A 19,448-nucleotide genomic window follows, 5' to 3' on the forward strand; every position below is an offset into this window, starting at 1 on the left:
TGCCCTGCCCCCTTCCCACATCAGGTCTGGCTCTTCCTTGGCACCCCCTCCAGGCACGCAGGAGAAGGGGGGGGAGCGGGGGCATGGCCAGCGTCCTGCAAACACACATCGTCTCGGCAGCTTTATTCCTGCTTTTCACTTCAGATTCAACAAGAATTTATACATAAAAAAAGGGCCAACCGCCACATCCCATCAGCTGATGGGCACACAGGAAACCCCCCCAGCCCAAAAAAAAAAACAAACTCCACCCCAAAGGACAACAGGTGCCAGCAGAAGCTCCTGGGAGCTGGTAGGGGCCAGATCACACACTGCTCCCCAACTCCGCTGTCCACATATCCAGGGGAAAGGGTTTGTCTTACCCCCTTAAAACCAGTGGGTGGAGGGCTCTGCCCCCTCAGGGCCAGGGTCGCCCCTGGGGGGAGGCAGCCTGCGAATAGGGAGAGTCGAGGCTACAGCTGGAGGGAGGAGCTGGCTGGTGGCTGCACAGGGATCCCGGGGCAGGGGGGCGAATCCAGCCCCTGACACTTCCTGGGAGTCAGGTGTGTCCCGTGCGCGGATTTGGTCCGGATCAGGAGCCAGGCAGAGCCCCACCCCGCAGGGGACCGGAGTAGAGCCGGTCTAGTTTGGTCCCAGGGGTTCTCCTGGCAAGTGCTGCCCACGGCAGAGCCCCAGGACCCAGCACGAGGGGCCTGGCTCGGGCTCCAGGCTCCGTTTAAAGCTCAGGCCTGGGAACGCAGGGACAGAGTTGCTGCCCCAAAGAGGGGCTCTTCCTCCATCCGTCCCGCTTCGACCCAGGGGCTGGGGGTCACAGACGACCTGCAGAGCTCCCCACTGAAGGGGGAGGCTGGTTACAAAGGCCAGGCAGCCCCTGGCGCCCCAAGTCTGCTGGCTGGCAGTAGATGGAAACTGGGCAGCCAGGTCCCAGCTGTCAAAGTCCCGCGGCTCCCTGGGACTCACGCAAAGATGGTCTCCTCCCGTCTCTTCTTGGTGAGGATGGTGCCCGGCTTGTGCTGGGCATCGGGGTGGTTGGCCAGCTCCGGGGGACATGACGACACCGGGCTCTCCAGGATGGCTTGCTTCAGGTCGTAGAAGACCGTGGAGTCCTCCTTGGTCAGGAAGGTGATGGCCACTCCACTCTTGCCGGCTCGGCCCGTACGGCCAATACGGTGGATGTAATCTGCAGAGAAGCACCACGGTCAGATGGTGATTTGCCACTGAAATGCAGCCACCTCTGGGGTGGGGCTCGGCTGCTGATTAAACAGAGCTTGCTCACCTGCTACTGAAATGCAGCCACCTCTGGGGTGGGCCATAGCAGCACAGCCGCGGGGGGGGGGGGGGGGGATTTTTAGGAAGACAGAACAGGATCACCCACACTGGAATTCAGGCAGCGTGTCAGGATTAATCAATTGCCCTGGGATCTTTAACGACCCTCTGGTTTGTCACCTCTGAAAGCTGGTGCGTGCAGCAGCAGAGCGCCCCTACCGTTGGGTGCGAGGGGAAAGCCCTCACTGAGCCCCCCACCCCCTGCAGCTCCCTGGCCGTTGCCCATCGAAGTGCTGAGTCAGGTCGACCGTGCTTAGCTGGGGAGAGAGGGGTCCGCACAGCGGGGCAAGGGGAAGCCTCCCTCGAGGACCGCCCTGTCCCCGAGGCCAGGACTCACCTTCGATGTTCTTGGCCATGTCGTAGTTCACCACCATGGAGACGTCCTGGATGTCGATACCGCGCCCAGCCACGTCCGTGGCCACCAGAATGTCCTTGGCACCGGCCTTCAGGTTGGAAAGGGCGAATTCTCGCTGCTCCTGGCCTTTGCCACCGTGCAGGGTGCAGGCGTTGTACTGCGGGGGGGGGGGGGGGGGGGGAGAGGGAAGACCATAGTGCAGGGCTGGGGCAGGAACTGACCGCAGGGCTGCCCACAGCTCAGCACGGGGCCAACGGGAGGGATGGAAGAATTCACCAGCAGGCTCCAGAAGAGCTGGAGAGCCTGGGAGACGGGGTGGATCACACGGTACCCGTCAGCGTGCACCCAACAGCCCCCGGGCTTGGAGCCTGCCAGCTGATCGCGCTGCCCTGCAGACGTCTCTTCCACAGCCCGCCCGCCCGCCGGGCAGTGGGGGAGAGGAGGAAGGGGCTGGATGCGGAATGAGCACCCTTCCCCCCGCAGCCCCCACACAGGCCCCAGGCCACCGAGGCAGACCATGGCACCTGTGGCTCAGCAGAGGGATGCGGGAGGCGCCCCTGCGGGCTGGACGGGGCTCCGACCCGAGGGCTGCAGAGCAGGATCCTCCCACGGGGTGGCAGTAACTCGCTGCCAGTTCAAGGCGACCTGGCCAAGCGCCAGCAGCAGGAACCCGGGCCATAGAGGGCTGGTCAGGCCGAGTTTTGGGTTCTGACCCAGACCCAGTATCACCTGGGTCGACCTGACCCCACCCCACTGAACCCAAGTCAGTGCTGCCACCTCCTGCCCACGGGCTGGCACAGCGGCAGCAGCTGCGTACCCAGCCCCTGCCATCCACTGCCCCATGGCGCTGTGACTCCTGTTTTCCCACCCGACCCACAGAGCAGCACTGGGCTCTGCCAGACGGGCAGGGGCTGGGACTTGGGGCTCTAGGGGGGCCCTAGAGCCGCTTAGCCCGGCCCTGGCCCCACAGGGCCGACATGGACACTTCTCAGGGGCTGGCACATACCCCCATCTTCTCCAGGGACTTAGCCAGCACGTCGCAGCCCTTCTTCTGGTTGACGAAGATGATGATGGGTGGGTCGAAGCCCTGCTCCAGGATGGCCAGCAACTTCTTCCTGTTGGGGAGGGGCAGAGAGGGGGGTGTCAGCAGGCAGGACAAGCTCAGGCCCCCACAGTCCTCCCAAGCCTCACCAGGCTGCCCTCCAAAGTGCCATCCATTTCTTCACCGTGCTCCAGGACAGACCCTGCCAGACAGCCCCCTGCAGGAACCCCGACGCCCTGCCCTGCCCGCCCCTGCAGCCCAGCTCCAGCGAGAGCCCCCACCCTCCTACCTCTTCTCCCCCTCGGACATGAGGAAGACCTTCTGCTCCACGCGTTCATGTGGCTTGCCGGCCGAGCCGATGTAGACCACGGCAGGGCGGCGCAGGTAGCTGCGGGCCAGGCGCTCCACCGCCGGGGGCATGGTGGCCGTGAACATCACAGTCTGCAAGAGAGGGCCCGTGAGTGCAGCAGCTTCCGGGGGCTCCCCTGCCGCCCCTCCCTGCGGGCCGGTCCTGGGCAGTGAGGGGGTATGGGACCCAGCTGGGCAGGCCCAGGACACACTGGGACTCAGGGGAGAAAGGGCTGAATTGCCCCTCGACTGGCCTGTCTGTGCTCACCCAGCATCCACTTGGGGCCCAGGACCTCACCTCCCCGCAGCTGGCTCCCAGCCCCATGTCTGTCCCCCTCCCCTTGGCCCCAGCCTCCCTGGGGTTTGTGCTTGGCTGCAGCGTCCAAGCCCTGCTGACCTGTCTGTACTTGTGCTTGCCCGACTCAAAGTTGGCCAGCATCTTCTCGGGGTCCTCGGCCTCGTCGGTATCGGGCTTCTGGTTGGTGACAGGCATGTGCTCCAGGATCTTCTGCACGTCAGGCTCGAAGCCCATGTCGATCATCCGGTCCGCCTCGTCCAGCACCACGTAGGTGCAGCGGCTCAGCACCAAGTAGCGGTTCTCCAGCACATCAATGAGCCGCCCGGGCGTGGCGATGACGATCTGCAGGGGGCGGCAGGAGGGTCAGAGCCCGCAGAGCCCAGCCCCTCGCCCCCCGCAGCCTCGGGACTCACCTCACAGCCCATGCGCAGCCGGAAGCCCTGGTCCTCCCGGGAGATGCCCCCAATTACAGCCACTGTGCGGATACCCAGAGGCTTCCCAAACTTGATGGTCTCCTCCTCAATCTGCTGGGCCAGCTCACGGGTCGGGGCCAGGATGATGGCGTAGGGGCCCTGGTCCGACTCCTCGATCCTGCAGGCGACGGAGCACATGTGGGACCATTTCCCCCATGAGCCAACCTTTCCCACACCCTGGGAAGCCCCTCTTGTCCCCCAGGCCCCTGGTGTACCAGGGCCAGCCACCCCTCCCCTGTTCGGGGAAGGCAGAGCAGCCAGTCGGCCTCACCTGTCGATCTTGGGCAGTGTCGTAATCCACACTAGCAGTGGGATCAGGAAGGCAGCCGTCTTGCCGCTGCCGGTCTCAGCCACGCCGATGATGTCGCGGTTCTGCAGGCCAATGGGGATAGCCTGGCGCTGGATGGGGGTGGGCTCCTGGATGGATGGAGAACAGAGACTCTTAGGACGGAGAACGACCCCTGTGCCCAAGTCTGGCTTCACCAAGGAGAGATCAGAGGGCTGGGAACTGAACACAGGAGTCCTGGCTCCCTGTTTGCACTCCCCCCTGCCCCAACCAGAGACTAGAGTCCTAGGTCCGGACCCAGCTCCCACCACCAGGCCGAGCACCCACAAGAGCCTAGTTCAGATCTGGATCCCCATCAACAAAGGGCCAGTCACCACTTGACCCAGGAGGTTGCGGGGCAGGCCCCGGCTCTCACCTTGTAGCCACACTTGTCTATCACCTCCAGGATGTGCGGGGGCAGGGAGGAGTCCTTCCAGGAGCGGATGGGGTTGGGAATCTTGCCCCCCTTGGTGGTGATGCTGTAGTCCTCACGGAAGATACGCCAGTCCCTGTCCGTCATCTCGTCCAGTTTCTTCTGGGACCAGTGCCGATCATCCCAGCGCTGCTTGGCCTCCTTCTTCCGCAGCTTGCGCAGCCGGGCCCTGGCACCAGGGAGGGGAGCAGCTCAGGTCTCACCCAAACTCTGCCAACCAGCCCAGAGACTACACGTCCCAGCATGCACTGGGCCACCCTAAGACCCACAGAGGCTCCACATCCCAGCATCCTAAGCCTTCCCTGCACAACCCTAACCCATCCCTGCACCCACCCAGCCCAGGATCTCCGGCCCAGCAATGGCCAATTCTGAGAAGGGGTAAGCCAGCCCCAGCCAAGCCATGTGTGCAGGTGGTGGCATCCTGGCCCCCAAACCTGACCCCACAGTGGGTCACTCACTCCTCCTGCTCCTTCTCCTCCAGCGTCCGCCTCTTCTCCATCAGGTCCCCGTAGAAGCGTGACTGCTCCCGCTTCTGCTGCTTCAGGTCGATGCCGGCAATGAAGCCCCTGCCCAGCAGCTGTACCTGGTGCCGCTCCTTGTACCTGTGGGAGAAGACATAGCCTGCTGGCACGGGACCTCCTGGCAGATCTCAGCGCAGTGTGCCCCCCTCAGTGCCCCATGGCAGACGGGGGCGCCACTCAGAGCAGGCTTAGGGGCCAGGTTTGGTCCCCATTACTGCAGTGCAGCTAGCCAACCTGCTATTTCACACCCCTCAGGGGCAGGGAGTTCCCCCTCCCTGGGACTGCTGCGTCCTGACTTCCACACTCTCCCGTGCCCTGCGCTAACCACTAGCCTGACTCCCCTCCTGGACCCCCCCCCCCAACTCCAACCACTAGATCCCACTCCCCTCCCAGAATGGATAAAAGAACCCAGGAGTCCTGCCTCTTTGCCTTCCCTGCTCTACTTAACTACCCCCTGTGACGAAGTGGGACTGTTCTTAATGTTTCCTCTGAATAGTGTGGGGGTGCCTCAGTTTCCCCTAGGCAGTTCTTAAGTCTCTAGGGGGTGGGGTAAGGGTGTATGATCATTGCAGAGCCCTAGAGGGCAGGTGTGTGCAGGAGTCTGGACACAGAGAATGGCCGACACCCTGTTTCCTGGCAACTGATGGCCTGGGCCCTTCCCCCCCCTTGCAAGGTGAGAGCTGAAGGGTTGGAGAACAAAGGAATCAGGTGACCACCTGGCCCGGGAAAGGAACAAAGCCCAGAGGAGGAGGGGCTGGAGGGGGTTTTTCAGTTTGGGGCTGGCTGGGACATGGAGTGAAGTGCAGACGTGGTTGTCTGGCTCACTGCCCCCCAGAATGGACCCAGCTGAGGGGTCCCGTTCTCTGCACCTGCAAGCTCTGTTTTAGACCATGTTCCTGTCGTCTAATAAACCTTCTGTTTTACTGGCTGGCTGAGAGTCACGTCTGACTGCGAAGTTGGGGTGCAGGACCCTCTGGCTTCCCCAGGAGCCCCGCCTGAGCGGACTCGCTGGGGGAAAGTGCACGGAGGGGCAGAGGATGCTGAATGCTCCGAGGTCAGACCCAGGAAGGTGGAAGCTGTGTGAGCTGTGTGTCCTGAAGACAGTCTGCTCACAGAAAGGCGACTACCCCAGAGTCCTGACTGACTTCATGGGGAGCAGTTCCAGAGCATCGCCCAGGGACTCCGTGACACCCCCCTATCCCAGCAATACTAGATATTTCCCCCCACCCCTGTATAGACAGCCTCTGTGTGCTTCCATCTCCCTTCCTGCCTCCTACAGACCCGTCTGCAGGGGGGCCACAATCCAGCAGCGATCGTCCGATCTGCCCTGCCCCGCACTACTCACAGTGGGTTGTAGTCGATGGACGTGTCCTCTGACGCGTCCCATTCAAAGACGAACTTTCGGTCATTCAAGTGCCGGGTGCGTCTGCGCTTCTTGATCCCGCCCAGGTACCGCTCCTGTGAGGGGAGCCCAGCCGTCAGCCCCACCAGCTCAGCCCCCAGCCCAGCCCTACCCCAGAAAAGAGGCTCAGTCCCACTGAACCCATGGAAAATGAGGCCTGTAAAAGGGGAGGGACTGATCTGAGGTCAGAGAGAATCCAGAGGGAAGGGAACCCAGGAGTCCTGAATCCCAGCCTCACCCCTTGCTATAACCACTAGCTTCCCAGGGCCAGGATAGAACCCAGGAGTCCTGGCCCCCCAACCCCCATTCTGGCCCCAGACCCTTCTTCCTGCACTGTCAGGCCCTTGAGTCCTGAGTGGGTGGGGGCAGCGCTGTGACTCCCAAGGAGCCCCTGGCATGGCGGGTACCTTGATGGCGTGCAGCTCCTTGCTCTTGTCCTTCTCCTCACGGATTTTCTGTCTCCCCTCCTCATCCTCGTTGCCGTTGGTCTCCCGCTCCATGCGTTCCCGACGCTCCCTGCGCTCGCGCTCCTGGGGGTCCTCTGGGGGGGGGGGGCAGACACAGGACATCACACACCCGGGGAGGGGGAAGGGTGCTCCTTCCCAGCCTCACCCCCAGCAGGAGGGCCACCCAGAGCACCCTGGGGGAGAGGGGAACTTACCCAGCATCTTCCTCCCTAGATCCTGAAACTGCTTCCTCTTCTTCCTCTCATCCTCCAGCAGCCTCTGCCGCTCCTCCACCTCCTGCTGCCGCCGCTTCAGCGCCTCGGCCTCCCGCTCGGCCTTGGACAGGAACTTGGGCTGGAGGGCAGAGGGGGCAGTGAGCATGGCACCAGGCCTGTCCCCAGAGCCAGGGCAGCACAGGCCAGCACCCACACAGCCTGCCTTGGAAGGGGGGCGGGGAGAGGAGCGGCTTTGGACCCTTTGGCCCACTCTGGTGAGGCTGCCAGCCCAGGGGCATCACAGCCAACTTTGGGGGGCAATAGACCCACCAGGAATCAGCCTGAGAACCAACTGCTTGGTGCCCGAACCGCCTCTGGACCCAGAGGGGAAAGGGGGCCACATCTGCCCCACCACAGCAGTGGGGGGAGGGGAAAATGCCCCTACAATGAGGGTGGGGGTGGGGACATATTCTCACCTTGGCCTCGGCCTCCTCTTCAGCTTTCTTCTTGGCCAGCAGCTCCTCCAGAGACAGAGGCTGGGCCTGGAAACACAGGGTGTTAACATCCCCAGAGCCAACCCCCGTCCTGCCCCATCCCCATCCAGGATCGCTGGCATACCCTTCAGCCCAGCTGCCCCAAGCTGTGCCGGGGGGGGGGGGGAGGCAGCAAGCAAACCCCTGGAGTGTCTAAGTGCTTGGGGGTTCCTGCACCAACCTGGAACGCACCGTGCCCATCCGAGATACCAGGAGACTGAGCCAGACATGAGGCTGCGATGGGACGGGGAATCAATCTTATGGCTGCTCGTGCAGGGAACACACCTCCCAACCCACAGAGGGGCAGCCCCCCGGGGTCTCTGGGGAGACCTGTCCGGGATCCATGCTCAGCCCTGGGCTCCAAAGCAGAAACGCTTGGGGGACAGGGACGGAATAGCCAGGCTTGAGGGAGGGCCCCGACTGCTACCGTGGGGGGGTGTCACTGTGCCTGAGACCAGGGGAGGGAACCCAGGGGACGCACACAGGGAGAGCGCAGAGACTGCACATCAGGACCAACGAGGCGCAGGAGCGGGGGCCACCTGCCCGCTGCAAGGAGCCAGCCCCGGCAGATAGCCACCACCACCACCCAGCACAGCTCCTGTGGCCCCTCAGCCCTTTGGGGGGGGAGGGCAGAGCTCTACCTGCCTTCCCACCCCCACTCCCACCTTCTCCTTCTTCAACGCCACGTCCTCCTCCTCCTCCCCCCTCCGTGAGTCTCGCTCCCTCCGTGATTTGGAGTCTTTGCCTCGGCTCGGGGACAAGCTTCTGAGTGAGAGAAAAAATGGACATGAGACACGCTCCTAGCTCCACCCCCGACCAAACTCTCCCCCACCCCCGGCTTGACACCTCCATTGCCCCGCATCCGGTGGGGCTGGAGGCCATTAGCCCACTGATCCTGGTCCCACACTCGGCAATCACGGCAAGGGCTCTAGGAACAGACGAGGCCCCATGGCTTCCCCTTACTCTGAAACGGCCTGGGAAACCACCCAGCTTCCTCCTGGTGCAGGACCACTCGGGCTGGGCTCTCAGCTGAGCAAGCTCCGGCCAGCTCCAGCCTTTGAGAGCAGGCCATGGCCAGGCAAAGCCCAGACGCAGCAGGAAGTGGGGCTGCTGGCTCAGTAGGGGACCTTGATCAGCGCCCCACCTCAGGGGCAGAAGCCATCACGCTGCTCATGGAGGAGAAGGGACACCAGAGCCCTTCCCCACTCACCCTTGTTACAGGCTCCACAGCGTGACAGCAAGAACCCCAACGTCCCCCTTCAGCCCCGCAGGGTCCATTGGACTCTGCTCATTTCCGGTTTAACCGGACACACAGAGACGCCTGTGCTGTGCTGCTGTATGGTGCTGAGCCCCAGAGGTGGCTGCACTCCCAGAGACACTCCCGTGACACCGTAGGCGTTGGCAGGAGGAGTGGGGGCACGAGGATTTACCTGGAGCGTTTCCTGTCCTTGTCTCGCCGGTGTCCATCTTTCTCCCGCTCGCGATCCTTCTTATTCCGCTCGCGCTCACGCTCTTTGTGTCTCCGGTCCCTGCAAGGGCAGAGCCCCAGGAATCGGTTACAGCCCAGCCTAACTCCACGAGCAGCCCCCCACCCCCTCCTCAGCAGCCCCCCCAAACCTCCTCCAAATCAGAGCCACAAAGAGCCCCAGGCCCTCCCGCAAACCCTGCACCTTCCCCCCGCACCCCCTTCTGGTGCGACCGCATGCCCCCCGCCCCGCCCCGCCCCGCCCCGGGGTTGTCACCTCTCTGCTGACTTGGACCTGGAGCGGGATCTGGACCGGCTGCCCCGCCTCCTCTCCCGGGACCGGTGCCGCTTCCTCTCCTTGGACGGGGAGCTCTTCCGGTCGCGATCCCGGTCCGGGGAGCGCGAGCGTTTCCTCTCCTCCTTGGGGGGCGACAGGTCCCGCTCCTTCTTGTCGGGCACTTCCCCAGCCATCTGACGGGGCAGGGACAGCTCTTAGCAGTGGGGGGACCAGCCCCTGGCTCGGACCCACCTCCCCTGGGCTCCTCAGGCCTAGCACCGCCCCCCCCCCGGCAAGACTCACACGCGGCACAGCATGGGGGGCTGGCCCCAGGGCAGGGGGCTGGCTGGCCCGGGGGGGCTGGGAACGGGCCCAGGGTCTCTCCATGTTATGGCCTGGGCAGAGCAGTGGGGGGCCTTGGCGGGTCACGGGGCGTGGACCCTTTTAATTCTGGGTTAACGGTAAACTGGTTAACCCCCCCGCCCCGGGAGAGAACCCCGGAGTCCGAGCTCCCCCCCTCCCCCGCCCCGGGAGAGAACCCCGGAGTCCGAGCTCCCCCCGCCCCGGGAGAGAACCCCGGAGTCCGAGCTCCCCCGCCCCGGGAGAGAACCCCGGAGTCCGAGCTCCCCCCCTCCCCCGCCCCGGGAGAGAACCCCGGAGTCCGGGCCCACCCCGCCCCGGGAGAGAACCCCGGAGTCCGAGCTCCCCCCCTCCCTCGCCCCGGGAGAGAACCCCGGAGTCCGAGCTCCCCCCGCCCCGGGAGAGAACCCCGGAGTCCGAGCTCCCCCCCTCCCCCGCCCCGGGAGAGAACCCCGGAGTCCGAGCTCCCCCCCTCCCTCGCCCCGGGAGAGAACCCCGGAGTCCGAGCTCCCCCCGCCCCGGGAGAGAACCCCGGAGTCCGAGCTCCCCCCCTCCCCGGGAGAGAACCCCGGAGTCCGGGCCCCCCTCACCTCCCGGATCCTACTAGGCCTCACAGCCCCTGCGCAGCAGCCGCCATCTTAGCGACTCGCGCCGGGCCCTGCGCGGAGCGGCGGAGGTGCCGCGCGGCATGCCGGGAACGCGAGTCCGGGCCGTCCTGGCCGGCAGCCGGCGCTTCCCCGCCGCAACCACAGCTCCCAGCAGGCACCGCGCGGCGCGCCGCTGGAATGCTGGGAAATGTAGTTCCCGCCCGTCCTCCAGGGGCTGAGTCCGAGACAGCGCCTCCTGCTGCCCAGCCCACTGCTGCCTCCTCCCCCTGCTGCCCCCAGCCTGCCCTGCTACCCCCGCCCCCACTGCTGCCCCCTGCTGCCTCCTCCCGCACTGCTGCCCCCAGCCTGCCCTACTGCCCCCGCCCCCCCAGCCCCACTGCTGCCCCCAGCCTGCCCTACTGCCCCCCCAGCCCCACTGCTGCCCCCAGCCTGCCCTACTGCCCCCGCCCCCACTGCTGCCCCCAGCCTGCCCTGCTGCCTCCTCCCGCACTGCTGCCCCCAGCCTGCCCTACTGCCCCCAGCCCCACTGCTGCCCCCACCTGCCCTGCTGCCTCCCCTCCCCCTGCTGCCCCCAGCCTGCCCTACTGCCCCCGCCCCCCAGGCTCCCCTGCTGCCCCCAGCCTGCCCTACTGCCCCCGCCCGCCCAGCCCCATTGCTGCCCCCGCCCGCACTGCTGCCCCCAGCCTGCCCTGCTGCCCCCGCCCCCCCAGCCCCACTGCTGCCCCCAGCCTGCCCTGCTGCCTCCTCCCGCACTGCTGCCCCCAGCCTGCCCTGCTACCCCCGCCCCCCCAGCCCCATTGCTGCCCCAGCCTGCCCTGCTGCCTCCTCCCGCACTGCTGCCCCCAGCCTGCCCTACTGCCCCCGCCCCCCCAGCCCCACTGCTGCCCCCACCTGCCCTGCTGCCTCCTCCCGCACTGCTGCCCCCAGCCTGCCCTACTGCCCCCAGCCCCACTGCTGCCCCCACCTGCCCTGCTGCCTCCTCCCCCCCTGCTGCCCCCAGCCTGCCCTACTGCCCCCGCCCCCCAGCTGCCCCCAGCCTGCCCTACTGCCCCCGCCCCTACTGCTGCCCCCAGCCTGCCCTGCTGCCCCCGCCCCCCCAGCCCCATTGCTGCCCCCGCCCGCACTGCTGCCCCCAGCCTGCCCTGCTGCCCCCGCCCCCCCAGCCCCATTGCTGCCCCCGCCCGCACTGCTGCCCCCAGCCTGCCCTGCTGCCCCCGCCCCCCCAGCCCCATTGCTGCCCCCAACCTGCCCTGCTGCCCCCACCCCCCCAGCCCCACTGCTGCCCCCAGCCTGCCCTGCTGCCTCCTCCCGCACTGCTGCCCCCAGCCTGCCCTACTGCCCCCGCCCCCACTGCTGCCCCCACCTGCCCTGCTGCCTCCTCCCCCACTGCTGCCCCCAGCCTGCCCTGCTGCCCCCGCCCACACTGCTACCCCCGCCCCCAGCTCTGTCGCAGCCAATCGGCCTCCGTGGGTTCGGCTCCCCGCTGCTGGGCCCTGTGGGAGGCACCGAGCCCTTTCCCCCCTGCTGGCCGCAGGGCGCTCGGGGACACTCCCCAACACAGCGGCCGGAGCTGGGGCAGCCCCCTCGAGCCCCTCCCCTAGCCAGGCCAGGGTTGGGCTCCCAGCCCTCTCTTGAGCCAGCCAGTTCTGCAGCCCCAGAGCTTGACCACGGAGGGGCAGCCCCTGGCTCCTGGCCCAACATGGGCCTGTGGTTCAGAGCCTCAACAGCAGCCCCCGCCCTCGAGCTGGGCTAAGGAGGGGCTCCCCTGCCCCTCCATCCATTAGCCACCCGCAGTCCCAGCTCCAGGGGCCATGGGGCCCTTCCTAGGGCCGGATGCGCCCAGCTCCCCAGCACACCCTCCATCCCTCAGACCCAAAGGCTTGCCGGGCTGAGGGGGCAGGCCGCCGTGGCTAACCCAACCTCCCTCCAGTCTATGCCCCAGGAGGAGCTGCTGCTGCAAGCCCCAGCTGGCCTTGCCTAGCTGCCCCCTTGGCCTGACTGGAACCCACTAGCCCCTGCGCCCCCCTCCACAGAGCTCTTCCTTTGGGGGAGGCCTTCCAGGACCGCCTGGGTCAGGCCTGCCCTCCTCACCTGAGCCGCAGATCATCTCATCTGACCCCCATCCCCCAAGGCCAGAGAACGCCCATCACTGCAGCCCTAGGCAGTGCCCAAAGATGCCAAGACGCCCCCCTTCTAGGGGGAAGGGCCCAGCTTTAGCTTGGTGCCCTTGCACCCAGCTCTGCCCTGGGCCAGGAAAATGAAACCTTTTAGGCCCTGTGGCTCCCTACAGGGTGATCACATCCCCTCCTGCTCCTCCACTACTGAGAGGCGAGCTCAGCCTGGCTCAGGAGAGGGCCCTGCAGCCAGCATGCTCCCCCCAGCAGGTAACAGGGCTTGAAACTCGCTCCACGCCTTGAAATTCATCCCAGCCCCAGCCCCCTGGGACACCCCCGCAGGGCCCTGGGGAGAGCGGGAAGCAAGGGGGCTGTGTGCAGCTCCAGGCTCCTGTACTTTCCTTGAAGCCAGGTCTCATCTGGTCTCTGCCCCAAGGGGGTACCGCACCCACTACTCAGGCCCCCAGGGATCTGTCCTGTCCTACCCCTACCGTTGGGGCTGGACTTTGCCTCAAGACTCCCACTGCTGGGAGCGTGACTCATTTGCTGCCCGGGGTGTCAGCCAGGGGCTGAGCATCCAGCCAGATGCAGCTCTGTGCTTGCTCACCCAGATAGAGCCAGGAACTGGGTGTCACCGTGGCCCTGCTGGAGGTAACGTGGCTCTGGAGGGAGAGGGCTGCTCATCAAAGGCCCCTGGATCCCCACAGTAGGGACTAGTGGTTAGCAAGAGGCTAGGAGCCAGGACTCCTGGGTTCTGCTCCTAGCTCTGTTGGTCTGCCCAGAAGCTGGGGCAAGTCCCTGCCCCCCTTAGCAACCCTGTCTGGGGAAGGAGATGGCACCTCTGGGGCCAAATCATTAGTTGTACCAGGTGTGTGTGGTGGGGGGAGGAGGGTGTTTTCAACCCGATGTTTCACAGACACCACAGCAGCCCCTGCCACACGGCTGAGCCATTCTAGTCTCCATAATAAATAAGCTTTTTAATAACACTGAACATTGAACAGTTGCACCCCCCAAGACAAGTCTATAAACCAGTTGCCTCCTTCCCACTGAGACAGGCGAAGGCAGAGCTGCCCCCGCGCTGGGAGGCAGATAATGGCAAGGTTGGAAGCAGCCAGCTCTGGAGACAAGCAGCAGATGGAGGGGATGGGTTGCAGCCAGACACCCCGTGGGCATTCAACTAAATGGATGGGTCCTGCTGATGGGGCCTCCTGACTCCAGGGGTGGGGGGTGGTGTCCTTGAGAGCAGCTGCTTGCCAAGGTCCTTCTGCAGCGAGATGCCCGAGGGCCCTCTTGTCACCCCGCCTCCATCTCTTCCTCGGAGAAGATGTGCCAAGTCTGCGTGCGAAGCGCTGGGATGGTGAAGGGATGATCCCAGGGATGCTGAGGCCAGTCGGGAACTGAAGGCCTCTCTGTGGGCCAAGGTGTCACCCCCCTCCCATCTGGCCTGGGCCTTCAGGCAGCCCCTCCACAGCATCGGCACGAGAACATCCAGAGGCAAGAGTCGGGGGTTTGGTCTGTCCGTCCCTGCCCTGGGGCCTGGCCCCTTCACATGATTGAGCAGCTTTTAGCCTTCTCCTTCTTGAAGGTGGAAGAGATGAGTTCGGAGCGGCTGGGCAGGTGCAGGAGTCTCTTGGAGAGGCTGCGCCCGGGGCTCTTGGGGGGCGGGGGGCTGGCCTTGCTCAGGCAGATGGTGGATGCTGTCCGGAAGATGCTGTGCACGCTCTTCTCCGACGTGAAGGCTGAGCACTCCAGGTAGTTCTCTGCTCCCAACTGCTTGGCCACAGCGCAGCCCTGTAAGCCAGCCAAGGAAAGTGCCATCAGATGGAGCCGGGCACTGAGGCCTGCAGCTGCTGGCTAGGCTCACATCCCAGGTGGATTTGAGGCTCAGCTGAGTTACTGGTTCAGAGCTTCAGCCATGCTGGAACCAGAAAGCCAGCCCCTCTGGGGATGGATCAGAACTGGACCCTGGGACACCCCCAGGCTGCACTGTGGTCGTGCCGATCCCAGGCCGGGGGGCAGGATGGGACTAGCTGACCCCACTCACCTGCTCGTAGGAGACGGGCACCTGCTTCTGGTGGGACAGCTCCATCAGGGTGCTCAGGTCAGTCCGCAGATCCGTCTTGCAGCCAATCAGCAGCACGCGGGTGCTGGGGCAGTAGTCCAGGATTTCTGTCTTCCACTGCGTAGAGAAACTCGGGGTGAGTCAGGCGCCTAGAGCTGACATCACTGGGCTCAGAGCCTGCAGGGGAGTCCCCTGGGGTGACTCAGCTGCTGCCCACAGGGCTTATCAGCTGCCCTGCCCCTCTGGGTGCCTGTCACTGGAAGGGTGTGGGTCCCACAGTGCCACCCTGGCCTGGTGACAGCACAGCTCAGCCCAGTTGGGATCCTCACCCCATGGCTGGACCCTGCAGCCAACACCCTGTCAGAGCTACCTCCCCTCCCCCCTCAGGATTAGGCCTGAGCACAGGATGGGGAGCCAGGAATGACTGGGCTGGGGAGGGTGTCCATTTTGGGTAGTACCACCAGGTCTGAGCCTTTATACAAAAGGTCAGATCCACACTGGCAAAGGGGTTTAAAGAACCATTCCACCCCCCACCCCGGGTTTAAAACCCAGGGTCATCCCCCCCACCCTGCCCCAGCACAACCAGAAGTGGAAGGAGCAGGACAACATGCAGCACTGATGCCCAGGGGAGCGGCATGGGCACACTGCTCTTGGCCAGTGGGGCAGAAGAGGCTCCCCCCAAGTGTTTAAGCCAAGCAGAAAGTCTTGGAGAAGGAAATCAAGGGCTCACCCCTAAGGGTTAACCTCTGTCCCCCCCCACAGCTGTAGAGCAGGTCAGGGGGCACAGGAGTGTTTGGCTCCTCATGAGAGGGGCCCAGCCCTCCCATTATAAAATACCCTACCCCTGCAATCAGAGACCCCAGGGTGTCTGGGCCTCAGAGGCCAGCAGGGTGCAGAGACCCCAGGGGGCCGGGGATGGTGTCCAACTGCCCTGCACTGAAGGACCCTCAGACCACCCTGGTGGTGCAGCCCTGCCCAGCACATGAAGGAGCCAATGAGGGGCCTGTGCCTTGTCTTGTAACCAGCTCTCTTCACCCCTGGCTGGGAGCACAACACCCCATCCCTGCCTGGGGGCTGGCTGCCCCCGGGCCCCCCCTGCTTTACACAGGGGTCAGTTCTGTCATGGGGGAGAGGGAGAGGCAGGGGGTGTGGGGGGTCCTCACCTTCTTCAGGGCGCTGTCCATGGTCTCGGGACGGCCCACATCAAAGCAGAGCAGGACAGCATCTGAGTCACTGTAGCAGAGGGGGCGTACATTGTCGTAGTATGGGGACCCTGTGGGAGGGGGTCACAGGTGAGTCCATGTCACCCCCTCACCCGGCGCTGAGCCAGGAGGGGGGAAGCTGCTGTGATCAAGGATCCACCAGCACCCATGGTCTGTCCCGTGGGGGGAGCAGGACCCTCCCAGGCAGGGGGCGCTGCCCGGTCCTCTCACACCTCCCTACCCCCCACATATGAAGCTGGGGGGACTGACTCCCCCACTGAATACAGCTGTGCAGCCAGGGCCCTCGCAGCCCCCAGTTCTCCCCCACCCCAGCATCCTAGGCTCCTCTGATCCAAGCCTCTAGGAGCTGTTTATATAACCAGCCGCCTCCCCCCGAGCGAGCAGCATCAGGGAGCCGGGGGTGGCGGAACGCAGGCTGGTGGGGAGGGGGCCGTGTACCCCTGGGGAGAAGGATGACACCGGTGCTTCCCCCACCCCATGGGCACAGGGGAGGGAAGGCCCGGTGCCCTCCCCCACCCCCAGAAGCAGCATCCAAGGGTTTTGCAGCCCAGACGCTCTGTGCTCAGAATAGCAAACAGCCCTGCTCCCTGCACCAGAACATCGCCATAGCAACAAGGGGGATCCAAGCAAGACTGGGACCCCCCCTCTGGAGGGGGGGGAAGATACTGCAGCAGCAAGGGAGGGGGCTGCATCCCTGCTGCAGGGGCTCCCCTATGAGGCCTCCCAACCTCCAGAGTCAGCCAAGGCTCCCCCACCCCAACTCCCACACCACCCCCTGCCCCCCTTATTTAGGGGATTTGTCCCCCCCTTCCCCCAGAGAACAATCAGGAGCCTCCTGACCTAGGATTTCCCCCAGAAATACCCCTGCCCCCCACCCCCGCAACCACAGGGAAGCTGCAGCGATTCACTGAGGGGAGGAGCACACCCTGTCCTCAGAGCCAGGAGCCCCCAGTGGGCTGCGGTTTGCCTCTGCCTGGGGTCACCAGGGGCTTGGGGAGCTGGGCTACAGGGCCCCTGGGCAGGGGTCTGCATGGGACCCGGGCAGATGGGAGCAGTCTGGGGGGACAGCAGTTCTTAGACCTACTGCTGTTTCTCCAACTGTATTTGGATTCTGTCTTTGGAGGGGGTCAGTCCAAGCTGGCACATGGTCCCCCCTCCCGCCAGACAAGCCCCCAGTGTTGAGATGCCAGGGAAAGCCCATCCCCACTGTGGGGGGTGTCCACAGGGGGCTGAGTGAGCTGCTGCAGCTGGCTTTAGGCAGGATTTGCAGGGGGAGGGGGGGCTGCACAAGGCAAATCCAAACCCACCCCTGCAATGGTAGCACCCCCCCCCCCGTACTGAAAGAATTAAAGCAACCCACAGGGGTCTCATGCCTTAAACCGACCCCCTCCCCCAAGAGCTCCCTGTTCAATTCCTCACACGCTCCCCTGCAGTGGGCGCTCCCCACACCCTGCACCAGGAGCCCCCTGCACAGAACCCAACGAATCCCAGGCTTGGGGGCCAAGGCTGGATCTGCAGGGGACCCCCCCCCCCGCCGCCAGCCCCAGCCCAGCTAGGGGGCTCCTTACCCGAGGTGTCCCAGAGGCTCAGCTCCACGCGCTGCTCCTCCGTCTCCAGGCAGGCCGTGTAGTTCTCGAACACCGTGGGCACGTAGGTCTGCGATGGAGAGCAGGACCCGTCACCGCCGGGCCCCCAGAGCCCCCAGCCCGGGCAATGGGGGGTGCTGCCCGGGCACCCAGAGAGCCACCCCTCGCACTAGCCCAGCAGCCAGCCAGAGCCTGGCAGGCTACGCTGTGCAGTGCGGGGAGGGGGGAGCCATATTAACCCCCCCCCCCGCCTCTCCTGCGGAGGAGCGGCCGCCAATTGCCCCATGCCGACAGGGGCCACAGGCAGCGGGCAGAGACCCCCTGCCAGGCTCCCAGCGGGCCCCTAGGAAAGCGGTGCCCGGGACGCTGGAGGGGCCCCGAGCACGGCTCAGGGAGGCTGGGCAAAGGCGTGCCAGGACCGTTCGCCGGGGGTGGGAGCGCCTATGGCTACCAGCCCCGGGCCGAGGCCCCGCGCGGAGCCCCCGGGGCCGCGCCCTCACCTCGGGGTAGCAGTCTTTCGCCAGCACTTGCAGCATGGCCGTTTTCCCGCAATGCACGTCCCCCACCAGGACCAGCTTACACCTGGCCACAGCCGGCTGGGGGCTCCTCCTCTCCCGCATGGCGAGCGGCGGGGCGGACGTCCCGGCTCCGCTCCAGCGCAGGGGGCTCAGCGCCGGCCCCTGGCTCCGACCGACGCAGCCCTGCAGTAGTGGGGACTGGGGAGGAGGGACCGGCGCTGCCTTTATATAGCATTTACCCAGCCACTCACAGGCAGAGGCGGGTCTCCCCTTAACCAATCAGACAGGCGGGGCTCTTGCCCGGTAGCCAATGGCAGAGGTCCCCCCTTAGAAGGACACCCCCCCCGCCTCACCTTCCCGGGTGGGAGCCGCCTGGGGACAGGCCCGGGCAGGGGCGCGCGGGGCAGAGCCTGGGGCCGCAGCTGAGCTGTTGGGGAGGGCTGTTAACTGACTTAATTGCCAGCCAATTAACGGGCCCGCAAGGGTTTCCACTTCTCCCCTCGAATCGTGATGCAGGAAAATAGTTCCTGTGAAATCAGGGAGATTCCCTCCCTGGCTGGCCTGGCCGCCCTCCCGGCTGGAAATTCTCGGATTGCGGGTGCCGTTGGGTGGCCGTAAGGCAGGGTGACCAGATGTCCCAATATTCGGGGCTTTTTCTTATACAGAAGCCTATTCCCCCCCCCCCCCCCCCCGTCCTGATTTTCCACAGGTGCCGTCTGGTCACCCTGCAGTAAGGGGAGGTGACTCAGCACATGGGGGGGGTTAACACCCCTCAAACGCCAGGCGCTGATTCCACGGTGCTCAGCACACAGCACCTCACCAGATTCTGGCATCAGCCGAACAGTGTTTTGTAACCACTGCTTTTCACAGTCCTGCAAGAGAGAAATCAAAGGGGCAAAGTCACTCAGATTCAATGGCTATTAGCCACAATGGTCAGGGACGCAGACTGGGGGTGTCCCTAAGTCTCTGTTTGTCACACGCTGGGACTGGACGACAGGATGGATCTCCCAATAAGTGCCCTGTTCTGTTCATTCCTTCTGAAGCATCTGGCACCAGCCATCGTCAGAGGACAGGACAGTGAACTAGATAGACCATTGGTCTGAACCAGTACGGACGTTCTTGTGTCCAGCTGAAACCCTCTGGGTCTGGATGATCTATTTGCGGATGGCTCACCAACCTGAGTAGACAGATGTGTCCGTTGACAATACTGGATTCCTAAAATTGATAGTAGCCCTTTCGTGACCTCAATGCAGGCTCTTGAGGGGGAGCGGGAGGTTGACTGAGGGGCTGCAGAGGCCTAGGGTAGCGGAGAGGGAGAACATGAGAACTTGGGGGGAAAAGGTGTGAAATGGGGGGCACATGGATGTAAGGGATAGATGGGGGCTGAGACGGCAGGAGCACCGAGTGGGATCACGTGCAGAGGAGTTTGGGAGGGAGCTGGTCGGGGGCAGGAAGAGATGGGGCAGTGACAGGAGAGGGGTGGGGAGAACTCTGCCTGGCCTCTCATCCCCAAAGCCCATT

The 19,448-nt window shown here is 64.9% G+C and overlaps 2 protein-coding genes across 2 annotated transcripts; both read right to left on the reverse strand.

The window, feature by feature from the left end:
- Nucleotides 1-108: 108 nt before the first annotated feature.
- On the reverse strand, nucleotides 109-10,550 carry DDX23 (DEAD-box helicase 23). The gene is made up of 17 exons (XM_048831533.2): nucleotides 10,407-10,550; nucleotides 9,457-9,650; nucleotides 9,145-9,243; nucleotides 8,380-8,479; nucleotides 7,658-7,723; nucleotides 7,182-7,320; nucleotides 6,928-7,061; nucleotides 6,464-6,576; nucleotides 5,056-5,199; nucleotides 4,541-4,766; nucleotides 4,111-4,256; nucleotides 3,780-3,957; nucleotides 3,466-3,708; nucleotides 3,010-3,161; nucleotides 2,685-2,793; nucleotides 1,661-1,835; nucleotides 109-1,177 (listed from the first exon to the last, which is right to left on the reverse strand). Exons 2-17 carry the CDS (start codon nucleotides 9,648-9,650, stop codon nucleotides 954-956), a joined length of 2,442 nt encoding a protein of 813 aa, XP_048687490.1. The 5' UTR covers nucleotides 10,407-10,550; the 3' UTR covers nucleotides 109-953.
- A 2,946-nt stretch (nucleotides 10,551-13,496) lies between these two features.
- Nucleotides 13,497-18,124, reverse strand: RND1 (Rho family GTPase 1). Its single transcript, XM_048831597.2, has 5 exons — nucleotides 17,910-18,124; nucleotides 17,392-17,479; nucleotides 15,764-15,873; nucleotides 14,583-14,717; nucleotides 13,497-14,329 (listed from the first exon to the last, which is right to left on the reverse strand). Exons 1-5 carry the CDS (start codon nucleotides 18,027-18,029, stop codon nucleotides 14,084-14,086), a joined length of 699 nt encoding a protein of 232 aa, XP_048687554.1. The 5' UTR covers nucleotides 18,030-18,124; the 3' UTR covers nucleotides 13,497-14,083.
- Nucleotides 18,125-19,448: the final 1,324 nt, after the last annotated feature.

This window comes from Caretta caretta, chromosome 20 (assembly GCF_965140235.1).
Source record: "Caretta caretta isolate rCarCar2 chromosome 20, rCarCar1.hap1, whole genome shotgun sequence".
In the NCBI taxonomy this organism is placed as follows: domain Eukaryota; kingdom Metazoa; phylum Chordata; order Testudines; family Cheloniidae; genus Caretta; species Caretta caretta.

Bases quoted from the DNA above. Each gene is read 5' to 3' on its own strand.
- DDX23 (XM_048831533.2), bottom strand. From the start codon at position 9,650: ATGGCTGGGGAAGTGCCCGACAAGAAGGAGCGGGACCTGTCGCCCCCC. The intron at 3,709-3,779 runs GTGAGTCCCGAG...CGCCCCCTGCAG, and splicing joins GGCTGCGCATGGGCTGTGAG to ATCGTCATCGCCACGCCCGG. The intron at 1,178-1,660 runs GTGAGTCCTGGC...GCTTCTCTGCAG, and splicing joins CATGGCCAAGAACATCGAAG to ATTACATCCACCGTATTGGC.
- RND1 (XM_048831597.2), bottom strand. From the start codon at position 18,029: ATGCGGGAGAGGAGGAGCCCCCAGCCGGCTGTGGCCAGGTGTAAGCTG. The intron at 14,718-15,763 runs GTGAGGACCCCC...TTCTCTACGCAG, and splicing joins TGGACAGCGCCCTGAAGAAG to TGGAAGACAGAAATCCTGGA. The intron at 14,330-14,582 runs GTGAGTGGGGTC...GCTGGCTTACAG, and splicing joins TGCCCGTCTCCTACGAGCAG to GGCTGCGCTGTGGCCAAGCA.